The sequence below is a fragment of the Botrytis byssoidea genome, assembly GCF_014898295.1.
Source record: "Botrytis byssoidea strain MUCL 94 chromosome Unknown BBYS_022, whole genome shotgun sequence".
In the NCBI taxonomy this organism is placed as follows: domain Eukaryota; kingdom Fungi; phylum Ascomycota; class Leotiomycetes; order Helotiales; family Sclerotiniaceae; genus Botrytis; species Botrytis byssoidea.
The window spans coordinates 202,655-227,753 of NW_024065863.1; the positions used below are offsets into that span (position 1 = coordinate 202,655).

General features: G+C 42.5%; 8 protein-coding genes across 8 annotated transcripts; 4 read left to right on the forward strand and 4 right to left on the reverse strand.

The window, feature by feature from the left end:
* Positions 1-111: 111 nt before the first annotated feature.
* On the reverse strand, positions 112-402 carry EAE97_009445 (uncharacterized protein; the record flags this gene model as incomplete). Its single annotated transcript, XM_038879960.1, has 1 exon — positions 112-402. The coding sequence occupies one exon, from the start codon at positions 400-402 to the stop codon at positions 112-114; it is 291 nt and encodes a 96-aa protein (XP_038729071.1).
* A 6,653-nt stretch (positions 403-7,055) lies between these two features.
* Positions 7,056-7,967, forward strand: EAE97_009446 (uncharacterized protein; the record flags this gene model as incomplete). Its single annotated transcript, XM_038879961.1, has 3 exons — positions 7,056-7,346; positions 7,405-7,455; positions 7,515-7,967. 3 exons carry the CDS (start codon positions 7,056-7,058, stop codon positions 7,965-7,967), a joined length of 795 nt encoding a protein of 264 aa, XP_038729072.1.
* A 229-nt stretch (positions 7,968-8,196) lies between these two features.
* EAE97_009447 (uncharacterized protein) lies at positions 8,197-9,324 on the reverse strand (the record flags this gene model as incomplete). The annotated part of the gene is made up of 6 exons (XM_038879962.1): positions 8,197-8,347; positions 8,404-8,508; positions 8,558-8,681; positions 8,740-8,990; positions 9,045-9,155; positions 9,224-9,324. 6 exons carry the CDS (start codon positions 9,322-9,324, stop codon positions 8,197-8,199), a joined length of 843 nt encoding a protein of 280 aa, XP_038729073.1.
* A 2,161-nt stretch (positions 9,325-11,485) lies between these two features.
* Positions 11,486-12,337, reverse strand: EAE97_009448 (uncharacterized protein; the record flags this gene model as incomplete). Its single annotated transcript, XM_038879963.1, has 2 exons — positions 11,486-11,833; positions 11,906-12,337. The coding sequence occupies 2 exons, from the start codon at positions 12,335-12,337 to the stop codon at positions 11,486-11,488; spliced, it is 780 nt and encodes a 259-aa protein (XP_038729074.1).
* A 384-nt stretch (positions 12,338-12,721) lies between these two features.
* Positions 12,722-15,256, forward strand: EAE97_009449 (uncharacterized protein). Its single transcript, XM_038879964.1, has 6 exons — positions 12,722-13,314; positions 13,361-13,397; positions 13,456-13,676; positions 13,730-13,953; positions 14,021-14,148; positions 14,235-15,256. The coding sequence occupies exons 1-6, from the start codon at positions 13,150-13,152 to the stop codon at positions 14,582-14,584; spliced, it is 1,125 nt and encodes a 374-aa protein (XP_038729075.1). The 5' UTR covers positions 12,722-13,149; the 3' UTR covers positions 14,585-15,256.
* Positions 15,257-17,857: 2,601 nt separating this feature from the next.
* Positions 17,858-18,742, forward strand: EAE97_009450 (uncharacterized protein; the record flags this gene model as incomplete). Its single annotated transcript, XM_038879965.1, has 2 exons — positions 17,858-18,177; positions 18,520-18,742. Exons 1-2 carry the CDS (start codon positions 18,122-18,124, stop codon positions 18,740-18,742), a joined length of 279 nt encoding a protein of 92 aa, XP_038729076.1. The 5' UTR covers positions 17,858-18,121.
* Positions 18,743-20,234: 1,492 nt separating this feature from the next.
* Positions 20,235-21,304, forward strand: EAE97_009451 (uncharacterized protein; the record flags this gene model as incomplete). The annotated part of the gene is made up of 2 exons (XM_038879966.1): positions 20,235-20,305; positions 20,371-21,304. 2 exons carry the CDS (start codon positions 20,235-20,237, stop codon positions 21,302-21,304), a joined length of 1,005 nt encoding a protein of 334 aa, XP_038729077.1.
* Positions 21,305-22,228: 924 nt separating this feature from the next.
* EAE97_009452 (uncharacterized protein) lies at positions 22,229-25,030 on the reverse strand (the record flags this gene model as incomplete). The annotated part of the gene is made up of 5 exons (XM_038879967.1): positions 22,229-23,618; positions 23,668-23,858; positions 23,907-24,240; positions 24,418-24,623; positions 24,674-25,030. 5 exons carry the CDS (start codon positions 25,028-25,030, stop codon positions 22,229-22,231), a joined length of 2,478 nt encoding a protein of 825 aa, XP_038729078.1.
* Between the last annotated feature and the right edge of the window lie 69 nt (positions 25,031-25,099).

Below are 25,099 nucleotides of genomic sequence, written 5' to 3' on the forward strand. Positions count from 1 at the left end.
GGAATCCACAAGTGATCTCCTTACTCCGTCTGAGCCCAACCATAAATTTGAAATTTAACTACCCTTCTCCGCATGCCATCCCTGGGCTAATACATCGTCCAAGCAATGGATTCAACAGCCATTATTGCTCCGGTGATCAAAATCATTGTTAAACCCACTGGTATTGCCATCAAAAGCCTTATCGAACTCCTCCAGCATCGTACCCATTCTATATCCGGCGGCTGCCACTCTGTTGAGCTGTTTATGAATACTAGCTTGAGGGTCTTTGACAATTTTTGCGTATGGAACAGATGTAGACAGGTCTTGGAGGTAGCTATGAATGCGAGAGGCCGCCATTCTTTGGGATTCAGCGGATTTGTCAGAGGAAGATCGGAGAGGTGAGATGTTCTTTGGGCTAGACATGAGAGATCGCTGTTAGTGTACTTCAAAGTGGGATGAGATAAGTAGGGGCACGTTCTATCAAATATAATATTGATTGCATGTGATAGCGTTGGGCAAGATACGATACGAGAGTGTGACTCTGAGAAGTAGATCTTTGAAAGAAAGAGGTAAATATACAGCCATGACTGAACCGAAGAAAGCACTGAAATGTAATGGGAATTAAAGCATAAACCGGATCGACAGAGGAATTTGAACTACGAATATGAATGGGTCTGGCTAGGAATAGTATGACAGTCTGAATGGACCCGAAGAGTGGAAGTTCAAGATCTTTAAAACGAGCCTCGAAGGAGAAGGAACAATTTTCTTGGAGTCGACCAACGAATAAGAGATAAAAGAACAATTCCGTACATTTTTAACTCACCAAGGGACCACAGAGTTTCTCGAAACAATTTCGGAATTTTGGCCAGGCATAATGTAAAGTGAGGTGGGATTCGTAGTTTTAATGAGGGTATGAGTATCAACGAGCGAGTACACGTGACTTTTTTGGGATCACCGATCCTCAAAAGCAAAGTTCGAGACAAGATAATGAAGTTATAGAGGATATATTGCATTCGGATAACAATCTTGAGATTATGATAGTTCTTATACATGTTCTCGAATGGGTGAGTCTACCTGACCGTTATATAGTATATTTCGCTGAATGAAATTCGTCTGAGGCTCTACTCCACATCTGGAGGTAATTAAAGGCAGAAGCGAACCATTTACAACCCATTTTGCCAACCATAGTGCTCGGTAAGAACGTTCCCCCAAGCACCACATTTTTTCTCGAGGGTCTTCCCCGCTCACACCTATCTAAACTAACACACGCGGATAAATACTTCCGAGTGTTTTTCCACTACCGTTTCATCACACTTTAATACTTTTTAGCACAAAGATGGATGCAGTCACCATTACTTTTACTGCTCGAATATATCTATATCAAGATTACCCGTCACATTTCTATGAGTAGAGAGTTCGAAGATATCATGATATGTTGTTTCTATTCTTTTCTTTTCTTTTTAACTTTGCCTAGGGTCAAATATCCAGAAACTTTGAGGATGAAAGAATTTTGTGTTTCTCATGTTTTTGAAGCTTGTGTGGATAGGATCAAAACTCACGAATCATAAAAAGTTGATTCATTCACGCGACAACTCGGAGAGACATAGATTAATTGGTTGCAGTCAAAGCTTTGACTGAGAATCATTCTAGTATGTTTTCCACTGATTCATACAAGCTGCCGATGTAACCTCAGCTATCGGAACACGTTACCTCTACATCTTACCGTCAGCCACACCGTCAATATTTCTTACATCAACAGCATTCGTTCCATTGGTTGACGACAGGATAAGACTCTCCTGACACAAAAGCTTTTTTGAATTGAATAAAAAGGTAATCTACTGGCGGTGACACTTATGAATACTTTAAAATGGGCCTTGGGCTCAGAATATTCTAACCAACAAAGAATCTCGATTGACTTCAAGCCTTTAGAACAATTATTTTGCGCGCATCATACTAAGGCTGCTTCTTTTGCGACCACTAATTGATGAATCAAGGATCAAAACAGAGAAACAAATTGGGATCCCGCCAAAGATGAACTGAACGAGCTGCGATCTGACGACTGATTGAACACAACCGTCAACAAGGAAATAATAGCGCATCTATGGATCTCAAATTGGGATCAGGAAGAGATTTTGGAGATACATGTGGCATATAGAGCTACAAGTATGTCGGAGAATTAAAGTTCAGACACTCGGCAAGCCGAACTAATTCCCAAAAGAAACTCGTGTCTAGATTGCCCAAAGAACCATTTTTTCTGCCTCAAAATCAGTGGCCCGACCTATAGGAACAACTTTCAAGCCATAAATAGTCCAGAAAACTCCTCTCCATAGCCATGCTTCGAGTTCAATCTTTGTGTTTACTCGCTACTGCCATCGATATGCCCATTCTGATTCCTCTCTCAAAGCAAGCTCTCTGAATGGCAGCTTACTACGAAGCCAAGGTTCCCCCATGTGTCACAGCTAGTCACGGAACTCGGTAATACATCTTTTGAGGTCCGTTACGATAGCTTCCCTGCGAAGCTCGGTGTTTTTTGCGCTGCACGGCTCGTGGCCGATAATAGAAGGCGAGGTATGGGGGACAGAATGATCTGGATCAGAAAGGTAGCGATCTATGCGGTAAGCATAGAGTGATGAGGTATTGTTAGTTTCGGTCGAGATGGGTACGGAACTGGAATACCTCGGCGGAGTATAAGTTTCATTTGTTCTAGTTGGATACAAGAGTGTTAGACTTTCTGGTTTGCTTTGAGACTGGGAGAGAAGCTGAAGGAAACGATTAACATATAAAGAGTGACAGGAATATCAATGGTGATATCAAGTGTATAACTGGCAAAGCTATTTTTTTAGGCTCTAAAGCGAAGGGGCCGAGTGATGATAACGAGAAGAGAAAGACTTGACCCCAGCAAGTATCCAGCAAGGAATAAAGCAAGGCATCAAAAGTGCTAGATGAGAATGGGTCTTTAACGAAGCTTGAAAACCGTCGAAAGAAGACCTTGGTATATGTGATTCCGGAGTGCAATGTACAATCTATGAAAGGGAAACGGATTTAAAAAGAAAGATTACTGACCCAGCCACCTTTGAGCCTTGGACCGCCAAATTGGAGCCTTGACTCAAGTTAGACATGACAACGGTGCTTGTGGAGGGTTTTGATTGAGCGGTTCGCATAAGTATCGTGGTTCAATGGGGACAAGAGGAATTGAATCTGGATGGAAGGGTTTAAGAGACGTGGAGCATTGCTTCGAGAAGAGGGATCTTATATAATAACAAATTGCAAAGCTCCCATTTTATAGACGGCAATTTCCATGAAATTGAGACTGTAGAGCTCTGGGGAGAAGGCTGTTTCTCACAATGCACTTGAGCCACGAGATTAATGCATCATGCACCATGCCTACTGCCGAACTATGGTGTTAGATCGCATCACACAATATCGAACGGTGTGTCGCACACCATAAAATGACTATTCCAACCTAATCCAGACTGCTCTTCCTTTTTTGTATATGTCTACTGCTGTACACTTGTTCAACGTTTTTTTTTTTTTTGGCAGCAAACGCCTGAGTTTTCCAGGTACTTTCAAAGGGTCAAGGGTGTAGAATTAACATGTGAAATCGATACTACTAAACATAAAAATAATGAATCAATTTACTAGTATATCAATGAAGTATCTGCAACAAGAAGGACGGAGGAAAGATCTTGTAAAAAGGTACACTAGCACTTTTAGAGTCATACTCGAATATGAAGTGCCCTTTAGATATTATCAGTATTAAAAAAGCTCGGCCAAACGAAGACTCACCTGAAAGGGAGATATCAAGAAGTGACAGGAGTGTCAACGGTCTAGAAACTTGCGTTACTTATAGGTGTACGATCAGATGCACCTAAGATCGAGGCGTTAGGGGATTCGAGTACTCATATCCAAGCATTCAACAGCACAAGCTTGGACTAGGATAATAACGGGTGGCTGCTCTACCCTACCTGCCGAACTTCTTTTCGGAACGGGAGAAGCCGTATGCACTCCGCGAGATAATCATCGGGTGGAACCACCAATTGAGGGGTAACAATCTTTTGAAAGAGATTTCAGTTACAAACGAAAAGAAATAAATAAGAGCACAAAGTAGTATTGAAAAGTAGAAATCTCCGTAGCAGGGCTAAACCTAAATAGGACACTACGTTATGGACTACCTACTGACCATGTTCAACCCAAAAACATCTAATCATTCTCCTTCGCGAATAGAGGCTTATTACTAGCATTTTAAACTTCATTAAGACAGAGACCTAGTAGTATTATAGGAGAATATATGGTAAGTATCACTATTGATGATTCACGGTTAGGGAATGGAAATCAAAATGTAAGTAAATTAAATTACCTACTCTACCTGAGTATCTAGTGTTTGAAATTTGGTCGTCACAGAAAAACTTGGAAGAGTCCATCCAACTTATGAGTCTATTATTCTTATGGGGGTGTAAGATGCACCGATAGATATAGGATGATGTACGGATGCCCAAGAATCAACCTTGTCTACGTAGTTTCATACATGTTTGTTTACCCCCAATAGATTTTCATCTTTCATTTATAATGACTGCAGACGCTGTGATGCGTGAAACATCTCAGGGAGTGCTCCGAGCACTGCAAGATCGTGCAATATTGACAGATTTCTTTGGGTGCTGTCATATTTCAAATAAATTGCATCTCATTGTTCTACCGCCTTGAATCGGTCCTGTAATTTAATGGAGAGGGGTAGGCACAACATGACAACGCTTGGCAGAGATCGGTGTCATGTATGATTGCGATAAATCTACACTACTGTGGGACAGCATCTGAAATATTTCACATATTTCGTGATCCCGGTTAGGTATTATGGATTCCCCGGGCTCTGCTCATTTTTTGAGAAAGCCTTGTACCCTTCTAATACGAGCTAACGATCTGATAGGCAGTAATCACAACATAATCCTACCTTGGTATTGGGTATCGAGAATATCTCCTGGGTGTGTTAGGAAAGCTTTCTCGATTTTCTGATGTGGCTCTGCGACTAGGTTTGGTTGCATCTAACAAGGAGAATAATGATAATCGAAGTGGGTGTGGTCACAGCGTTTCTCGGGCAAATTCCCGATCATCGGTTGAGACGGCTTCCTCTCGGGAACGTATTCGCTGGTAACATGAAACAGGTCATGAAGCGAGCCTCGCTGGCACTTGGCTTCATCTCACAAGCTGAGAAGTTCTTTCTTTCCCATGTGGTCTAACCTTGTGAGATAAACCCCCAGGGCCAAAAGAGACCATCGGATTGATCTTCCCACTAATTAATTTTCCGAGACGAGTGCTAATATCATGAAATTTCACAATTCATTGACAAAAATTTGCTACGATGAGGTATGGTACTATATATAGTTTTCTCCTAATATTCTAACGTTTACATAGACTTGGTCCCGTAGTGTTCATTCTCACGGCTCATCTTCGGCTCAAGGTGTAGGGTACAATTAGCGACGAATAAACTGGATACTAAGGCCTAATGCACCACCGGAAATTTAAGTACAGTATTTCTGTCGCCAACTTGCTCTCAAAAATTCACGACAGACAGCATTTCTGTCACACAACTGTTCGTCGAACTCGATCTTGATCAATGATTTGAGACTATGATACAAAGATTGAATCTTAACCCAATAAATCAATTTCTGAGCTCTGCACAAACCCGGAGCTTTTGAATGATGGTACCAATTTTCCACGTGGAGTGGTGCCATCTCAACACACTGCTCACTCAACCAAGCCTCAGCCTTACCAGAAAAATTAATGTGGATCTGTACCAAGGTACAAAAAATTTCCGGTCTCACTCAAATGAAGAGATCACGACTTCAACGTGCGACCATCGTCGTGCCGAGTCGTACTGCATCAGCCCTATAGTTCGGTTCCAGTAGCTTGGCTAAGAAGAACTCGGATGTGTGTTTGATTGCCACACCCGAACTTAGGATGATATCAAAATTGCAACTATAGAGTTTTTGTCAGTCAAGACAAACATGTTGATTGGTATAGTCACCTGGTCTCTTCCCGGGCTCTTACTGTTATCGTTGGTATCCTTATGTGTGACCGCCTTGCCACTCTGAAATGGTTGCTTTCTCTCTATTTATGGCTTGATTTTCAGTTATCAACAATTGGAATTTCTAAAAAAAAATTAAGACTATAAAGGAGTGCCAAGTAAATCAATGAAATTGTGAGCTTGATGGAGGCAAAATATTACGAAATCTGGACGATTATCGTTGGAAGTCCAGGCTTACAAAAAGATCATTGGGCCTCGAAAACTGCCTTGGATTGCGTATTCCAAAAATCTATACTCGAACATTGTCGTGCTCGAACTAGATTTCAGATCCATTTGCACAACGAATTCCCAGTCTCAGTGAGCTTAGAGAGCTCCCAGTGCGAATATTGAATTGACCTTGCGGAATCCTCGAAATGGATTTCAAAGATTCCTCGTTTAACATGTTGAGTTTCTAATAACAGGAACTTCAATAATAGAACGTGATTCAAAAGGTCTTCATCCAATACACTGTCTGAATAGGCATGTCTGGTCGGAAAAGTTACGAATTTGTGGAAATGACCTGGTTCTAGGTCATTGATGAACACCGATGGCTGGCCATATAGACAAGTCGTTATATCAAGGTCTAGGTTTATGGTGGTTCACCCTCATGACAATTCTTCAGCAAGGTAAGTCGGGTTGTATTAATCGCGACCCCCAATGACTCGTCTGTAGGGTCATCATGCTAGCTATTTTGTCTGGATTGTTATGACTGTCATATTTGCAGGGACTTTTTATCATCCATGGCCATGAATCAATCGATCCGACAAATGAAATCTCATGGTTTTGCGATTAGAGTCGCAATACCTTGTCAGTCCCCAGGAAGCTTGCTGCCCAACAAGAGACTTAGGAAATTTGCCAAGGCCTTATAACAGACCCCGGGAGCCTACAAAAAAGCCTACATTCTGCGCCACCACGTCAACTTGATCACGAATCTCCATCTATTTATGTGGATTGTTCCTCTCTCTGAACTTTCATTTGCTTTCAAAGCACAACTATCTTCAAATAGTTGATCCCCAAAATGTCAGCCCACGTCCACGAACTTCCACACCTAATCGAGCTACACTTTTATCGACTTGACGAAAAGAAAGATCACGATGAACGATTAGCACTTGTTGCCTACGACAGGGAGGCAGGTATCAGACTCAAAGATGGAATGGTCAATTGTCCAGCTATGTGGTTTGACCAGAATGGCAGAGCCCACAATAGAAGTGGAATTCTCTTCAGAACTGCAAAGTCGCACGGACTTATTGGCATGATCCATATGCCTCCTCGTCAAGCTATCGATATGATTTATCGACATGCGGCTTTGGTGAGTACCTTTCTTTGTGTGAAAGAATCTCTCCGAAGCAGGACTAACAGCTGTGTAGTGGAGCGTATACACGATTCTCGGCTTTGAACTTAGCAAAGTCGAATCTATCGTAAGTATTTCCCATCGTTCCATTCCCACTAGAACAAAATTCTTACAATAGGTCCTTAGGAAATTCCCGATGATTGCAAGACGAGTACCAAAGACTCTGCTTTCGTAACCTTTGTGAACTGGCTCCGACTCTGGCTTCCCAAAGGATTTTATATTGATTCCCCCGATGACTGGGCCTATGCACGTCTAAATCAGGTTTCTCGCGATCGCAAACGTCGCATAATCCGAACTCGAGATGATGATGAACGCGGAAAAGCTGATGCGGAGAAATTTACAAAAGCAATATATACGGGGTTTCATCAAGTGGTGGAAGATAAGCCCGAAGATCTTTTTAGTGTGAAGGATCCTGGGGTGATGGGGCAAGGAGCTTGGGATGGAACGGGGGCGGAGGAAGATAGATTGATTAGGAGAGTGGAGAGAATGGTTAATAAGAGGCTGGGGTTTGAAGAGGAGGATGAATATGATGATTTGAAGAGTAGGTGGGGGGATTATGGGAATCTGAAGGTGATGTGAATATCGAATGATTGGTTGGAGATGTTGCATATTTTTTTTCTTTTTTAGTTTGATAGATTCATAGGCGTTTATTATGTAACGGGTAATGACTAGGTAATACTTTCAATCATGGACTCTGCTTGATCTCATAGCTGCCATGAACAAAAAAGATAAGATTGTTTACATTTGTGTTGAAATCGAATTTCGAAGACTTATTGCACTCTATCACTTACAGAAATAAACTTGTCAACTACCAAGTCTTCTGGGCAACCCAGACAAGCTTAGGGCAAGATATAGCACAACCATCACGCACTTGATCCATGGCTTCCCGGCTGAGTTGCAGTGATTCTTCGGGCTTCCGTACAATCATCTTTGCGAACTCATCCCAAGTACTCATATATCTAGAAAGTGTTAGCAAGATGTATACTCTCCGGAGCGTTGTGTTATGGTTTCTTACACGTCATTCCAATACCTTGCCATAGTGAGGTCATATTCTACTTTGTGGAGTCGGACATCTTGAAATCCATCTTCATTGAGTATGTCTACCATGTAGCGCTTCCAGCTGGGTTCGTTAGCAAATCGGGATCCAATTTTGTCAAGTCTCCACTTACTCATGAGATCCACATAGCTGTTGAAACAAGCGTCTTACGGCGTCTGTAGCCACAGAGGAGTCAATATTTTTGACAGTCCAATCGACGCTATCAGCCTCATCCCATTGAAGGAAACCACCAGGTTCTAGATTTCATACATCAGTACCATGAACACAATGGACTTGAGCATACGGTCAACTTACTAAGTAATTTCCGCAAATTTGCCAAAACAGGTTTGGGATCATTGTTCTTGATAGCAACTGTAATCAACCTCACATGAACAATATCAAACGTCTCCTGGAAATGTTTTGGTGGCTCTCTATAGACGTCCCAGGTGTGAAGATTGGTATTGGCCGGTAGCCATGGGGATGGAGGACATTGATCAAGACTGATGTCGAAGCCGTCTAGTCTTGCCGACGGAGGAACTTCGCGTGCCACATCCAAAAGCCAAATACTAGGATTGCATATAAGCGTTTGAATAGGAGGAGGAATTAGTGCCTTGACAAACCCGTTTCCTGTTGCAACATCTGCAACTCTTATCTGACTGTTGGCCGTAGGTATGTCTGGATGGATGTTGAACTTGAGAGCATCTTTCCACAGGTAGTGCTGAGCAGTAAGTCTGTTACAACAATTTCAGTCAGAAAAAGCGAGCTCAAGTGAATTTCAAGTGTTTAATGAATAACTTACCTAGTACTCGCGTTGAAATCACGCTTCAAGGCATAAACACCCTTGGGAATAGACTCATAAGTGTCGACCGACTGTGGAGCTGAAGCCATAAAGGGAGCCATTGCTATTTGATTGAATAATTTCTGAAGAGTTTTAGGGAAATAGGAAGAAGAATTGCGTAGAAACGCTGATGAATGGAGATAATTTTGAGGTCTGGAGCCTTCTTTATAAGCAGTGCTTACTCCTTGCAATCGTGAATGCCTGAAAACATGTGTGGCGAAGTACTGAATTCTATTTTTATGTCAAATACGTGTCGTCCGCGTTCAGTAGTGCTTTCTGTTCAGTTGATACTAATCAATCGTTCTGAAAGGGATAAGACGTTAGGTTGCAAGAGCTCTCACGCTGAGCCTTCACTTGATCTTCAGCTGTTGTACTTCATGATTGACGACAAGCACTCTGATTTCCATACGTAGAGTCATAAATAGAAGCGGGCAAAAGATTTGACGTCTTACACTTGAAAGACTTGGATCTCCAAGATATTGGCCATGTAATAGCAATCCCAGACACAGCACCAATAGCAGATGAAAACAAACTATAAAACAAGTAATTGCAACCTAACTTTCATTTATACCTGCTATAATTGTCCCGTTATGACTTCCAAGTTATTTAATGCTACTCCATCAGCTTTGGTAATGTAGCATGGCCTCTCTTGTCTCTTTTGTGAAACTTTCTTTTCTGCAAGATCCTGCCAGTAGGACTCTGCCAACCTCATCGATGCCATTGTCCGCCTGGAATTCTACAACCCCTATCTCGAACATATGGGATGAACACAGCCGGCGATACAATCTCTGGAATGAAAAATGCACCGTTGCGGCAAAAGAGCTACAGTGACATACTATTGACTCAATGCCGAAGCTAGAATGTAACACATGAGCATAAGCTGGACAGTGAGAAACGGCATTTATTACTCATCGTAAAATTGGTTTAAACATTATTGGTGAGGTTCCGGTAAGCCTGCTCGTTCCCTTGAGCCCAGAAATATCCGGAGATCAATTAAAAGGACGATCCGGTCTACAATAGTTCTGTGGTGCGATGTTCGTATACGGATTTCCCCTTTGATTTGCTTGAATGGATTACGTAGATGGATATTGATCAAATCTTATTCCTATTCCCACGTCAGATAGTGGCTAGTAGAAGCAATAATTGGTTGAGACCTCTTCAAAAGCGGTTACACAAACAACTTGAAATGTCATCTTCACATATTGTTTATCTCCCTAGAATGGTAGTCCAAGTCCAGCCTGGGGCACAGTCAACGCCTCAAAGCCCCTTGTGTCAAAGCCCTGGTATGGAAAACATCCCCGATATGCAAAACATAATCGTAGATGTGCCTCTCTCTAGTGTCCAAATTGTGACAAAAACAACCCATCATTTTTCTCATCGTCTTTTTAGATAACCAACAGTTACCTTGAGATATTAAACAATGCGAAAGGCTGGTATTACCCCAGTGGAATGGATGCGGGCGCTATAGTAGATCATGCTCTCGCAATGAATGGTGATGACTACTCTGAGACGTTGCATTGTCTTGGGTTCCTCTTGTCTACTCGGCGTCATTCTGGATGAATGCCGGGCTGAGTAAGCGCCTAGGTCAAAAGTTTTATCGGATTCTGAAAGGAGGGACATAACTTTTTGGAGACCAAAGATAAAGTTTGGAAAGAGTGTATCAGCTTTCCAGATGAACCTTTAGAACTTGCTACATTTCTAATTTCAAATTTCTCAATACGATAAATGAGAAGTTATTGGGTTTTGACACAAATTTGGTTTGAGTAGATCCTAGTAGTGAGAAAATTTGCAAAATCAAAATCGATCCGGCAATCAATAAAGATGACACCGAGAATCATGTCATCACTGTGTCTTACCTGGCCTATCATAAGAACTAGACTATATTTTGTCAAAGAAAAGTACCTAGGAAGTGGTTAAGCACACTAGAACTATACGATGATCTAAATGGGAACTCCTCATTGGTTCTGGACTGAATTAGATTGGAGGCACTATAGTATTGTGATTATGCGTTTGAATTTGTTGCATCGTAAATCCAAGTCATATGGCCTATGATAGCGATGATTATGTATCAAAATAGACGAGTATACATTGGACCGTTTCCCCATTATAGATCACCTTGCATGAGCTCCTAGTCAAGATCTACTGCCTCATAATCGAGAGAATATCACCTATTCCATTCCATAAGTCTAGTATAGAACGCTGCATTGTTTCCTAATTCTCAAGCTAAGTCCATTTCTCAATGAAATTAAGGGTTGTTTGAACGATTTCCTCGGGGCAGCTGATAAATGGACAATGGGATGTCTTGAGATCTGCAATATCCCACGAAACTTTGCTCTTCTCGATCCAAATATCTTGTAAAAACAATGGATTGCATTGGTCGTCCGCAGTACGAATGTAGACACGACGTCCATCAAAAGAAGCCTCTGCCCAAGCTGGAGCCGGAGCCGGGGTCTCGAAGGCTGCTAAGGCATGGGGAATCATAGCAGCTTCGAGATTCGATGCTAAAGATGTGTCACAATCAGCGTAGAGGATTGGCATTACAGGATCAATGACTGCAAGACCCGGAGATGGCTATGGTAAAGCAAAAAGTTTCATTAGCATTGGACAAGCCCGCCAACTCGGCTGGCTCGGGTTCAAACTCACTGTTCCACTTTTGATGAAAGGAGGGTATGCACCACCGACAGCTTCAAATAAGCTTTCACCTTCACAGACAATATTGCCGACCCAATATACCAGACCCAAGACACCACCAGCTTCGCCGCGAGAGTTACGAGCAGCTTTACTCAAACCAGCTGCAGCAGCTCCTCCAACGACTCCTCCATAAGAATGAGCAATAACAATTACATCTTTGTGTTGCTCTTCAATCAGAGGCAATAGAACATTTTTGCGAGCTTCTGAAACGTCGTTGGAGGAAGATATTGAGTCCAAATTGGAAGGGTCTGGATTGCAGGAAGGAATGCGAACATAGACGAATGGATATCCGGCCTTCTCGAAGAGAGGCACAACACGATCGAAGCAAGAGGGATCAGCAAACGCACCCGCAAAGAATACCAGAGTTGGACGAGGAGAATTCATATCGCGATATTAGATTTGAAATAGTTTGAAAGGTGTTATTCAAAAGTTGTTCAAACAGAAACATTTCACAGTAGATCAGCCCATATATGTGCGGGTAACTATCACGATGCATGCATCAGCAATGTTGGGTCTAACTTGTTTGAGAATCAAACGGGTGGAAATGATCGGCAGTCAGCGGGTAAAATCCCTCGCCAACGTTACACAGTGCGGGGCTTGCGACTTCTCTTGATGCATTGCCCCTATCAATGATCCCTGCTCTAATATGGAGATATCCCGAGGCCTGTACCAAGAACAAGAAACAACCCTAAAGATAGATTAAAAGACATATAAAAGTAGCCAGGTACCTACCCAAAGCTGTGTTCGATTCCTCCGTTGTGCCGATATATAGCGAGATTCACTAAGATTATTGATTAGTCTTTTCGAATCTCGATATCCTATCGATTTAAGACCTTCAAAATTTGGTTGCGTTGTATAGTTTCATATCACGACTTTTATTTGTCGAATCAATGATGGATGATTGAACCGCCTGAACACAGCATCAAATCCAATACACGGCTGAGTCTGAGCTGATGGCCATTCCTTGAGCATACATGCGTATAATTCTACAGTAAGCCAAAACCATGTAATATGAGATCAAGTATCCGAAGATGACTGCATGAAAGGAAGCGGCATATGTGTAACATCAGAATTTTACCATGTTATATTATACTTGCTGCTGACTACCGGACCGGTATCCTACGGATTGCTGACTTGGAGCTGTCTTCATACCTATCTTCACTCCATCCTATTCTTACTGCAAATATACGTCTGCTATGGCTGATTCAATCGATCTGTCTGCCAGTAGGCAAGCCAATTTATACGCAGCAGACATTATCACATTTTTCGCAGCTGTAGTGGCTGTGGGACTTCGCATTTGGTCGCGGCGAGTTGCTGGTGCTGGTTTGTGGTTGGATGATATTTTCATTTGCATAGCACTGGTAAGTTTCCACTTGCGAAGAAGAAATCGGGATTAATTCAATCCAGGTTGGCGGTGTTGCGATGATGATTAATTTTTGTTGGTGTAAGTTTGAGCTCTCTGCACTCATTCACTCCTTTCACTGTTACTCATCCAACACTAGGGATACCAAACGGATTTGGAAAACATATGGAGGCATTTGGCCCTAAAGCGGAATATAGTTTCTTCTTGGGGTTCTTCATGGCTGAAATTATATACACCGTCATCATCGTCTTTGTCAAATATTCTATCTTGGCCTTGTACTGGCGAGTCTTTCGAAGCACCAGTATCAAGTGGCCAGTAGCAATACTAGCGGCGATTGTCACATCTTGGGGAATTGCAGTTGTAAGCGATCCATCTCTCCATCCAGTGCCAGGATTTTAACTCAACCCATTTAGCTTTTTCTCTCCATTTTCACTTGTGTGCCTCCCAAAGGCTTCTGGGATAAAGACATACATGCTTCTTGCAACGTCAATAGCCAACAGTTCTTGATTGGTATTTCGGTTCCTAATATCCTTACGGATGTTGCTTTGCTTTTATTACCAATCCCATACGTTCTGCGATTGAATACTGCCTGGTCTCAAAAACGACTCTTGATGGGCACGTTCCTACTTGGAGGATTGTAAGTTCCCAAAAAGTCCTGTAACTTATGTCTAATATGCATTTAATCTAATTTCAATCTGATACAGCGTCTGTATAGCATCAATTATGAGGTTGATCAGTGTTTGGCAGCAGAACTCGGTTTCGGATTTTAGCTGGAACTGGGTGAACCAGGGGATATGGGCGGTGGTGGAGAGTAATTTTGCAATAGTATCAGGTAGGCCGCTTCACTTATCTTCATACACTTCCCAATTTTTATCTCTCCCATCCTAAATGGATCATGCTGATATTAACCGACGAAAGCTTGTCTTCCGACCCTGCGCATCGTATGGGTGTGTATGTTCAGGCGCAAGAAGAACGTAACATCACCACCATCTTCGGACAGACCAGCAATTTGGACAATCGGATCGGGTCCCAGAAAACAAAATCGCAAGAGAAAAGGAGAGTTTACTCTCGGGGAATCAATGTCGACGGACTCAACGCACCCGTTCACAAGCTTACATGATGCTGAGGAAGGCAATATCTCGGCTGATAAGGTGCATGTACGTTCAAGCATAGAGGTACACTCAGAAAGGGACACTATGAGTTCCCCTTATCGGGAGAACTTCAATATGGTTCCTTTGAAACGTGGATCAGAACCGTCGGAGAGATAAGCTCCTTCTCTTGCTTCAGGAATTTCAAACAAATTCATTTCGATTCAAAGCACACGCGTCTTTAGACCAAACGTTTTTCCATCAATATAACTTCCATATGTCTGCTCCTTTCCTGCTCTTACTATTCGAGTTAGATCCTCAATATTCTGTACGCCATCCAACAAGTGCATGTATGGCAGGTAATCATTTTGTCAAGCAGCAGCATGTATTTGTCGCAACTTTTTTCAATACTCAATTTGTTATCAGCGCAACGATATTTTGGCAGCAACATCAAACTAGTGTATACAACCCCAAAAAATATTGATAAAGACGCTCTGCGGCCTCAGAGCTTGCTAGGATTTTGTAGTAGGGCTTGTTTCCAACTGAGTTGATTTGATTAGAGTATAGTTGGCTCGAACAACACTCTGTCTGGTAACAAGTGATGGAGGAGACAAACTATCTCCCATAGTCTAAATTCTGATAGCTCTATCGAATTCTTGTTTAGCAGATCATGCCACGCAGGAAGCGAGTCCATTTAGGCTAAAGAATAGGGAGCGGTCCAGAAAGTGGGGCGGTTCGCGTCAAGGAATAAAAGCTTTGTACTTCTGTGTTAGTTTAAACATTCAACGACCTTTCAGAGTACGCAAGAAAGAATTTGAATTTGAAGACTAAAAGTCGCACAAAGATTCCGTGCGCAGAATCAAATTTTGTGACGCATGCGAATTAATATTCTGGGACATGTGAATGTAGCGACACTTGCAGCCACACGGTGAGTATGAAAGGCAGACTGATGCAAGAACTAATAGGATGATTGTAAGGAAAGTACTCTGAATTTGCTCAGTCCGATGCCGTACACTATATCGAGTAGTAGCTCCTAGACTGATGTAGAGGACGAAAGTAGATTGCCACCACAAGCGAAATCAATAAATTCAGTTCAGGGGCCAACGATATGATTTTATCCAGTGATTTTGTTTATTTGTTACCCCAAGGAGAATTAATAAGGATGACCGAGATACAAAATCTACTGTTGACTGAATAACCTGTGTAGGGAGCGGGGTAATGATATTGCCATCCTTATTTGTCGAGCCGCTACTTAGCCAAGGTTGTGAAACGGTCAAGGAGCATTGTTAACTCAGTTAACAATGCCCCCTGTCAACTGCATACTCTTTAGTGTACTGCTACTTGGCGAAAGTTGTGAAACGGTCAAGGAGCATTTTTATTTTCTAAAAGATCATACTTCAACGGGAAGCCTTATAGAATCGCATTGCGACTTACGGTGTAATTTGCGACGAAGCGACAACCAATCCGACTAGATCCCAAACGAGCTGCCGATTCGGACCATTTCTTGTGGCCGAAACCCGAAATGGTTCGGCACGATATAGCTCATGAAATAAAAATCTTGGCATCTAGCTTCAAAACAACTGTATCTGAAGAACAAAATTTCGACGTTTCCAAGACATTTTTCACGCAGTGTTATCCCTCGAGGCATACTCCGTACTACATAATCCGCAATTCTTTCTGCGTAAATGTGTACGTCATCGATACTGTGTTTCGACAAGGCTGAATTCCCGAGTTCTGGGAGTATGCTGTCTGCTATAGCAGGACGTATGTTCAGTACAGTGGTCGTTGCACAAAGCAATTAATCTGTATGCTCATTATGCTAATCTCCGTGCAGATATGCCGATACAATATTCAAAAAGACCTGTTCTTTTCGCACCGAGATAAAAAGCTTGAAATGTATACGCATGAAACTCTCTCAACCTGAAGTCGATGGGAGATTTCATTCGGATCTACATATAAGGAATAGGTATATCTCAAAAACCTTAACTTTCGAAAGAAGATGTGAGCTTACTGCAATCAAAACGATTATATTATTGTTTGCATCTGAGTTGTATTCCTGACTGGATGAGGTAAGCATAGCTACTTCAAAGCATCAGCCTGGGTGGCAAATCTTTTTGTATCAACGAAAATAATTCAGTATCAGCTATTCTACCTCGGAACAATACGGTTTACATTTCTTTTAAATATTTTCGAGACGCATACGCACCGTTTTGCCCCTATCAGCCTCGAATCGCTTTCAAATCACGACCGAAAATACGAAATATCGTAGTTTGCAATTGGTCCGCATGTAGCTCGCAAAGTCAGGATTTTCCTTCTCCCACGCAGCCTTGTTGGTCAAAATCATTTTGGAGCCTTAGCCTCGAAGCCATCTCGAATCCTAACCAAGAATACCAAATGTTATGAATTTAAAGTATTTCGCATTGCTTTAGGCTCTCGAAATTGGTTTGCTTTGAAAAATTGTCAACAATGTTAAAGATTGTGGTTCTTGAAGAAAAGATCGTTTTGTCATATCATCTTTGCCTCGCTGCAATCATCCTCAGCCTCTTTGCCTTACTACGTGTAATATTTTTCCAGCCTCCGTTAACTCCTCGATTTCAAGCAATAATACTAAAGAATAATTTGGTTCTCATACAAAAGTGCCCCTACTTGGCCTTACCCAAGCTTCCAAGTATCCTTCAGCGTCTGGCTGAGAAACTGCGCCTTTCTACAAACTTTAAGATGCTAATCGAACCAATGATATCACTCGGAGCTCAAACATACTGTCGACTTTCATTTCAAACCTAGGTACACGGGCTCGCGACCGACAGAAAAAACCGAACACCAAAATCTACACCTCAATAAAAAATTCATGAATAAATAGCAATTGGATATAATCCCTTCAAATCATTGTAGATGATTATTTATTAGCTTCCAATCCCTATTGAATAATTTCAAGAGATTCAAAATATTAAATTGAATTAATACTGAATTTTGAAAAAGGCTCTTTTTCAAATTTTCGCTTGTTTTGCGGGTTTGGTGTTCGGTTTTTTCTGTTGTTCGCGAGACGGGATGATTTTCTTAAGTGAGTCGGATACAGAAAGGGTACATCAACGTGAGCATGTACGTCTGCTTCATCGCCATGTTCATAGGTCCACATCTTTATTTGACCCCACCTCTGGCAAAGCAACATTGCATGTGCTGTGTTACCAAAAGGGAAATAATAACTATGAGTTACTCGGGGCGAGGAATTGACTATACCTCATCCAATGAAATCCACGGCTCCTTTCTTACCCTTACCAATGATTTACAATTATGCACACCCCAAAATCCGAAGAGTTCGCTTTGGGAAGTAGGCACTAGATAGGGTTACAACCGCGACCCAACAAGGGTTAGTAAGTAGATGTGGGAAGTTCCTAAATGTGGAAGCGAGATATCGTTGAAACCGCGACCGAACAAGGGTTTGGCAAAAATGTGGAAGAGTAGTATGGCACTGTGACCCGTCACTACCTTTTGCTCGTTGCATGAGACTTTCAGAAATAAGTGACCGGACTGATTGCTCATGAGTTTCCTTCAGTGCTTTGCACGTACATATATAAACACTTTATTCCCATGATGTTTTCACTATTTTCTTTCTTTAAATAAGATATTCTTCTTGCTCATGCTCTCAAACTTCAATTCCTAACCTCCTCTCGCCAACCCCGAACGATACGTCTACGTACCTCAAATCCCAAAGTAACTATGTCGAACACTAGTAAAAGCTCCTGCATCGCTGTGCAAGGCTCTATAACCTCCGAGTAAGTTATCTTTGTTTCCTGCATTCGATAATACCATACGGGATATTATCTAAAGTTCGCAACATACCATGATGTTCCTCGATAGCTTTTTTCTTTCTATCTCTAGCCTTTTGAACTTCAAGATAGTCTTTCAGCAGTGTCTGCATAGGATCAAGTATCCTGCAGCTCGTCCTCTCTGTCCATCTTTGCACATCCCGGTTTCACCTGCTATGAGGTTATCTATAGGCAAAAACTACTAAATGCAATGCAATACTCTATTTTCAATCAAGAGCTCTTTCATTCCTCCCTCTCAGCTGTGACCATTTCAAGGAATAATTTCTAACGTATCCTCCTTCGATTTAGCCCAAGTACTACCTCGCATAGCCCTTCGAACGCTACGTCCTCCACTGAAACTGAGCACCTCTCTACACATCGTGTTCAACGCTATCTTGCCAATAACGACTCCCCCGTGCCATACATCTTGCCTACTGTCCCTGTCGACGGCAATCTCGACAGAAGTTCGACTGCTGTGCATGCAATGAGCGGGAAGTTGCAGCAGTTCGATGCAATATTCTATCGTAAATGAGAGGCTTGCTACATCACTTGAAGGTTCGGATTGGGCTTGGCATTGTGGATGGTTACGAGAGAGGCCTTTAGGATGATTTGATAACTTAACAAGAATGGGAAATTTATCATCAGTTTGGGGAATCTTCAATGAAGTTTCTACACAAAGTGATTTTATGATAACAGTGAGAATTAAGTACTCTTAATCATGAGTTTTCTTTCGATCAAGAGGCGCTTGCGCAATTGTACCAAGGTCACGTAGAGAAGGACCAGTCAACTTTGTGATCATGAAGAAATGGTGAACATGCCTGGTGAATTCTACCATAGTAAATATACGGTCTACCCTTAATCAATTGTGGGCACAAGAAATTATTGATACGAGTTTCATGTACCATTCTCCGTACAACTCAAGTGGGTAAGATAGGTAACCTCCAACATGACATAAGTGTATTTTTGTGAAGAAGGCGAGGTAAATCGATATTTCAGACTTCGAGAGATTCAATAAGGCAAGCTGACGCACTATAATTTTGAACCTATTGACCTTGACATAGACCCGATAGAAACTTGTCGTTCTAATCTATGATGAAAAGGTGAAACGAGTCAACGACCACTTAGAAGATAAAGCTTTGGAAAGCAATGATGTTCTTTCAATCTCCAGTCTTCCCTTTTCAATTAGAACAGCAACTGTAGTGTTAATCATCCCAAAGAACGCCATAAAGTTCTACTTGAACTCAAGCCACGTGAGAAGCGTATTGCTGACCGCCATGCTTCACAGTTGGTAATTGTATCTCGGAAATGTTGGCAAGTAGCACGTGAACCGTGGGCCGGACTCAACGAATCGCAATTCTGGAAGTAAGTTGGTTCCCTTCTTAAATCATACTTCACCATCTTGCCTTGTAAGATGGCCTGTTGGTATGTTGAAATGAGTGTGAGTGGAGAGATCATGTTGTTGGAAGAATGAAACACAGGGGAAATTAACTTCTCACTAGCAGCAAAACAGGAATAGTATGTTTCTGCAATGTGGGGTTGGACCGATATGCACTAGCGTCTTAGGAACTGCGTCATTAGATGATCCTGCAGCTTTTGAAGCTTAAGCTGCTTTTCTCCTTCATCTATTAAAGACCCAGGTAGATAATTTAATTTCCATCTTTCTATCAAGAATATTGGAGTAGAAAGAACTTTTATAGCAAGCAAGCAAGCAATACGATTGATAACGTACTACTTTGAAGGAATCCCACATTATTGTCTTATTTACAAACTACATTAAAAAAGAAATCAAATCAAGATTCTTTCAGCCAACGGAATTCAAGAGCCTAATCTTATTACTAGGCGTAAATCTTTAGTCCAGCCTTACAGCTCCAGAGACTATCGAGCTAATCAACCCACCTTGAGAGCAAGCGAACCAAACGAGCCAAGAAGCTTCCAATTCCACCAAACATACCTACGTTGTTACTCAACCTGAACACACGATAAATAACTAAAAATCACCTCCTAATACAAAGTTCACCGTCAAAATGTCATCTACACCTACATTAATCGGTATGCCCGAACCGCCATCGACTGTCGATACTCCAACCGATGCACCGTACGTAGTTGCCCCTCCACCACCACAACCACTCTCTAACATACCACTAATCTAATTCTCTTTAGAGGAACTCCCAACTCAACAACCACATCCCTCTCCGCTCTCTCCACAACCGCCATCAAAGATGGACATCGCGGCTCTGCCCACCCTACCGCAAGTTCTCACCACCAACACACCCTCTCTAGCAATACTCTCGAAGCACAACGCGCGGATCGAATTTCCCGTCTGGCAGGACTTGAACGAGTCACCACCGCGACCCCTCAAAACCCCAGCGGTAATACTTCTGTCCCCACAACCGGTCAGATCCCGGGCTATTTCGATCAAGCCGGAAACCCCGTCTATACAACTCGCATGTCTACCGTCGGTTCCGCATCAGCAACCGGATCTCTCACCGGTCGAACAACCACATGGGCATCCAATAGCACGAAGGGACAAACGGAAGCCGATGATGATGAAATGAGCATGGATAACAACTTCCGGGAAATTGATGATCGGGATCGATTTTCCGCATCTGCTATGGATGAAGAAGGCAATGAGGATGGAATGAGCGACGATACGAGCTTAGTCGGTTTTGGCGAAGGAGCCGGAAGTACCGTCAGCGGACCAATATACAGCCGGAGTAATCTTCTCGCGAGCCCCCTCACCGTAGGAAAAAGCGGTCTAGCAAAAGAAGTCTCAAGCAGCAATCCCGGAACCCCCGTCAGCGCATCGACATCGACAACCACCGAGCAACAGAAACGCGATGCGAGAATGCTAGATGGAATCACTGATGATAACACAAGTGGATATGTAGACACGGCTGCGCGGGGTCAAGGGGTAGGAATTGCCGGAAATCGCAATTCGACCGGTTCGGGATTGGGTACGGGAGTGGGTGCCGAAGCTGCCGAAAAGATTCTGAAAGAGAGAATTGAGGATAGTCCTTCTGCGGCGAGTAGACCACCGCTTGGTAGTCCCGATCAAGCTGGTCTTGGAAAGTTCTACTTCGAGGAAAAGAAATGAGGTTTCTTTCTAACAAAAATCGCCATGGAGAATTGTGGGATGTGTTTAGGACAGTGTGCATCAAATCTTCCAAAGTCTGTATCGTTCAATGTTGGCGGGCGTTGACATGTTACCTTTTTTTTTCTTTTTCTTCCCTTCTATGTATGGGTACCTATGATTTGGGCTGGGCTAGGCTGGGTTGATAGCGGATAGGTTGGGAACAATGGAGGGAGGGGGTTCTGGAAGATTATTAGGTGGCTGGGCAGGCTTCTTCTTATGATAGGTATGCTGCGTAAGATGATACGATATTCTATGATGAATGAAATTGATTGATTCATGAATGGATGAATACGTGCATGCATGCAGGATTTTAAATATATTATACCAATATCAATATCAATATCAATGTGAATGAAATATGTAAAGGGAAATGTAAAGAATAACGAATACGAATATTTCTCAAACCCGTCGCTTCAAATCGGGCCCCTTTTCCTTTTCCATCCCCGGCCTTCTCCTTTCCGTAGCGAAAAAGCAAGAATTGTCGATCTCTTCCTCATCCGCATCACACTTCACTTCACATGATATCATATCCCATCATATGCCATCCCATCTTACGATATCAATTCATATTCAAGGACGTTTATAGGTACCGCAAATCACTATATTAGATTATAGTAGTGTAGATAAGCAGGTAGGCAGGTATTATCATATACATCATATGCACCAAGATCCTCACCTCACCTGTTCCCTCTCATTTTTCACCCCCTCCATCATTTACTTCCTTATATCCGCCTCTGCACTCCTTCATTCATCCCCTGCTCACATGCTACATGTCCGCTCGATTTAATTCTCAAGCTTCAATTCTCAAATCTTCCACTCCATATTCATCACCCCTATATTCATGATCTCTAGACTTGAGTAATCCTCCCCCTTTAAAATGACCCCTCACTTCTGAAAAGTTGCACTTCGTCCCCCTCTCTCCCCATTTTGCACTCTCCTCATTCCCTTCTCCGCATTACTACTCTTCTGGTATGGATCAAAAGGTTTCTTTTCTTTCTTTCCCTTTCCACCCTTTCCACCTTTGTCTTTCTTATCCTTTTTGGAATTAAGTACCGACTCCGCTTTGCTGTAATCGAAATCTTCTTCTTCTTCTTCTTGTCCTTGTTCTTCATCCGCTTGTTCTGCTTCCGATTTCTCTACGTCCTCTTCTACTTCTTCATTTTCAGATTCTTCTTCTTCTGCTTTACGTTCCTGTGCCGCTGCTTTGAGCTCCTGGGCTGCTTCTTTCTTTTGTTGTTTTCTTAATCGTTTCTCCTCCATTTTTGCAAATTTAGCCCGACGTCTTTCGGCCTCGGTGGAGGAGGTATAGTCAAGAGAAATGTCGTAATCACCGGTAGCCTTCTGGTCTTCATCTGGATCTGTGATGGTTTCGCTCTTTCTCTTCGAGCCTCGCTTTAGAACAAATGGTTCGTCTTTTACTTTGCTAGGTGTGGGTGTTGCAACAGGCGTCTGTGCTTCGGGCATGACCATACGGGATCGATCGGTAAGAGGCGTACTCGTTTCAGCGAAAACTTCTTCTGATAATTGGGGTAAGGGTATTGCGAGTCTCATGCTATCTTGATCCGGAGTTGTGGTTGAGGGCTCCCATATGCTGCTTCCAAATGCACCCCCCCAGAAAGAGGATGTCTCTGTTGTAAGTTCTGTTTTGTCTACCGGTGTAACGTCAAGTTTGGATAGCTTTTGCGATGTGGATTTCGCTCCAGTGTTGGATTTTGGGGTGGCGGCAGAATCCGGTGATTTTCTTAGGACGTCTATCGATTTTGGGCCATCTTTTCCGTTTTCTTTTGCCGCCTTAATAACTTCCAAGAGTTCCCCAGTACGCGATTTTACGCTGTGAGATATTGGTCGAATGATACTGAGTAAGGCTATCATATCCATGGGCATGAATTTGGCTAGATTGACAACAACTGAATTCGACATGACGAAATTAATGCTATCATCATCCTTTCTTGCTATCTGATCTCTCCAGGCGTGTACAGCTTTGAATACTGAGAATTGCTCACTACTTAATAGAGCAGGCGTTTTGTAAATTAGTGAAAACCATCCTCCTGGCCCTTTCCCAGATTCCGCGTTGTATAGCTGTCGCTCATATCGAAGTAACGAAGTCTCTTTAGACTTTTGTAAGACTATATCCATCGAGGTTGCTACGGGTTCCTCTGCATCAGGCGTTTCAACATCAGGTGCGTCGAGTAATTCATTTCGCAAATTGTCAAAGATGTAAAGAAGAAAATGTGTGTCAGCCCTAGCGTAGAAGAACATCTCCTCGGGAAGTGGCCTGAGGAATAGTTAGTTTAATGATATAAAGTCTCGTGCTATGAGCTCACCTAATTCGCCAATCTGCTAGTTGGTATTTCTTGTCGGCGTCGAAATCAATATACTTCTTTAATAAGAAGGCTAAGCTTCCTCCAGCAAACCCCAGCCTTCTGCATGCATAGTGTGTATCGAACAAGCCAACTACATATAGGCCGAGGTCGCGTTGGAGCCATACAATATCCATATACGCGCCATGGAAGACCTAAATTGTTAGCTGACATTGAGGAAATTTGAAAAGCATCCAACATACCTTGATTATATTTGGATTGGCGAAAACTTCATTAAGTACTTGCAGCTGTTGTCTCCATGGCTTGAGAGTATCGACAATCCAATCCTTTTCGCGAGTACTGATTTGCATCAAAGATACGAGACCAACATATGAACGAGTATCATGATGTTCCAAGTCGACTGCGATTTCCGTAGCGCCTTTGAGCTCTTCCAGCATCTCTAAAACACCCTCGTAGGTATCAACGAATTTCGCGGACGTGCTTTCAACGGGTAAATATTTTATGGGTTCCGCCTTCTCATACATAGCGCTGGGGTATTGTAATTGTAAGATTTCCGTTTCGTAAGGATGCTTATACCTGAATTGCTTGTTAGTAAATCCTATAGTGGAACCCATTTCCTGAAGCTTTCTTAGTTTCTCCCTTTTTACTTTGAAGCGACTGGCCCTGGCTGACTTGCTTAAGTCTTCCAGCTTCTTTCCTTCACGCGGGGAATCCGGGAGTAGTGCGAGGGGGATAAAATTAAAGTAGTCATACTGTTTCTGGTCGTATTCGTTTGTAATCATTCCAAGACTATCCTCTAATGACACTTTCGCATGCGGTTTTGTCTTAAGAAGAGGTAGCCACGGCGATGTATCCTCGTTGTTAGGTTTGACCTCGAATGCGAGTTGTGGCTTCACAAGGTTTTGTGTACGGAGCGAATTGTCGAGGGGTTGTTTCTGTGATTTCATTGTCGCAGAAGTCTGGCAGAAATCAGTATGCAATTGTATGATATATGCGATTCAATAATCACCTCTTCCCCTTGTTTTCTTTTGATAATTCCTGTATATTCGTCGAGGCAAGTATCCGTTTTTTCGAGTAAGGAATCCACAACATCCACAACACCGCGCCAATTGTTATCAACGTCGTCGACATCTTCTAAAATTGGGACCTGGATACCAGAGACGGAAGCTGCAGACTTGAGCAACTGATTGGCAAGTGCGAGCAAGCGTGCATTCTGTTCGTCGAGAGCACTTCCCACTTCAGGATTTAATGATCGATGAAAGCCGAGATCTTCTGATGCTATATAACCGGCAGTTTTGACCGTTGTTACGAGAGCAGCTTGAACTTCATCTTGTAAGGACTTGAAATCCTGTGTATCTTCTGCCATAATTGACAAAATCAATTTGTTGTTGTGTCGAAGAAGATTGAGATGAATTCTGCGATATGATTTGGTCAA

What these genes read in the sequence shown, in the direction of transcription:
- EAE97_009449 (XM_038879964.1), top strand. Translation starts at nt 13,150, where the DNA reads ATGGCTGATTCAATCGATCTGTCTGCCAGTAGGCAAGCCAATTTATAC. An exon ending in GATGATTAATTTTTGTTGGT is followed by an intron (nt 13,398 to 13,455) that starts GTAAGTTTGAGC and finishes ATCCAACACTAG; the next exon opens with GGATACCAAACGGATTTGGA. An exon ending in TAATTTTGCAATAGTATCAG is followed by an intron (nt 14,149 to 14,234) that starts GTAGGCCGCTTC and finishes AACCGACGAAAG; the next exon opens with CTTGTCTTCCGACCCTGCGC.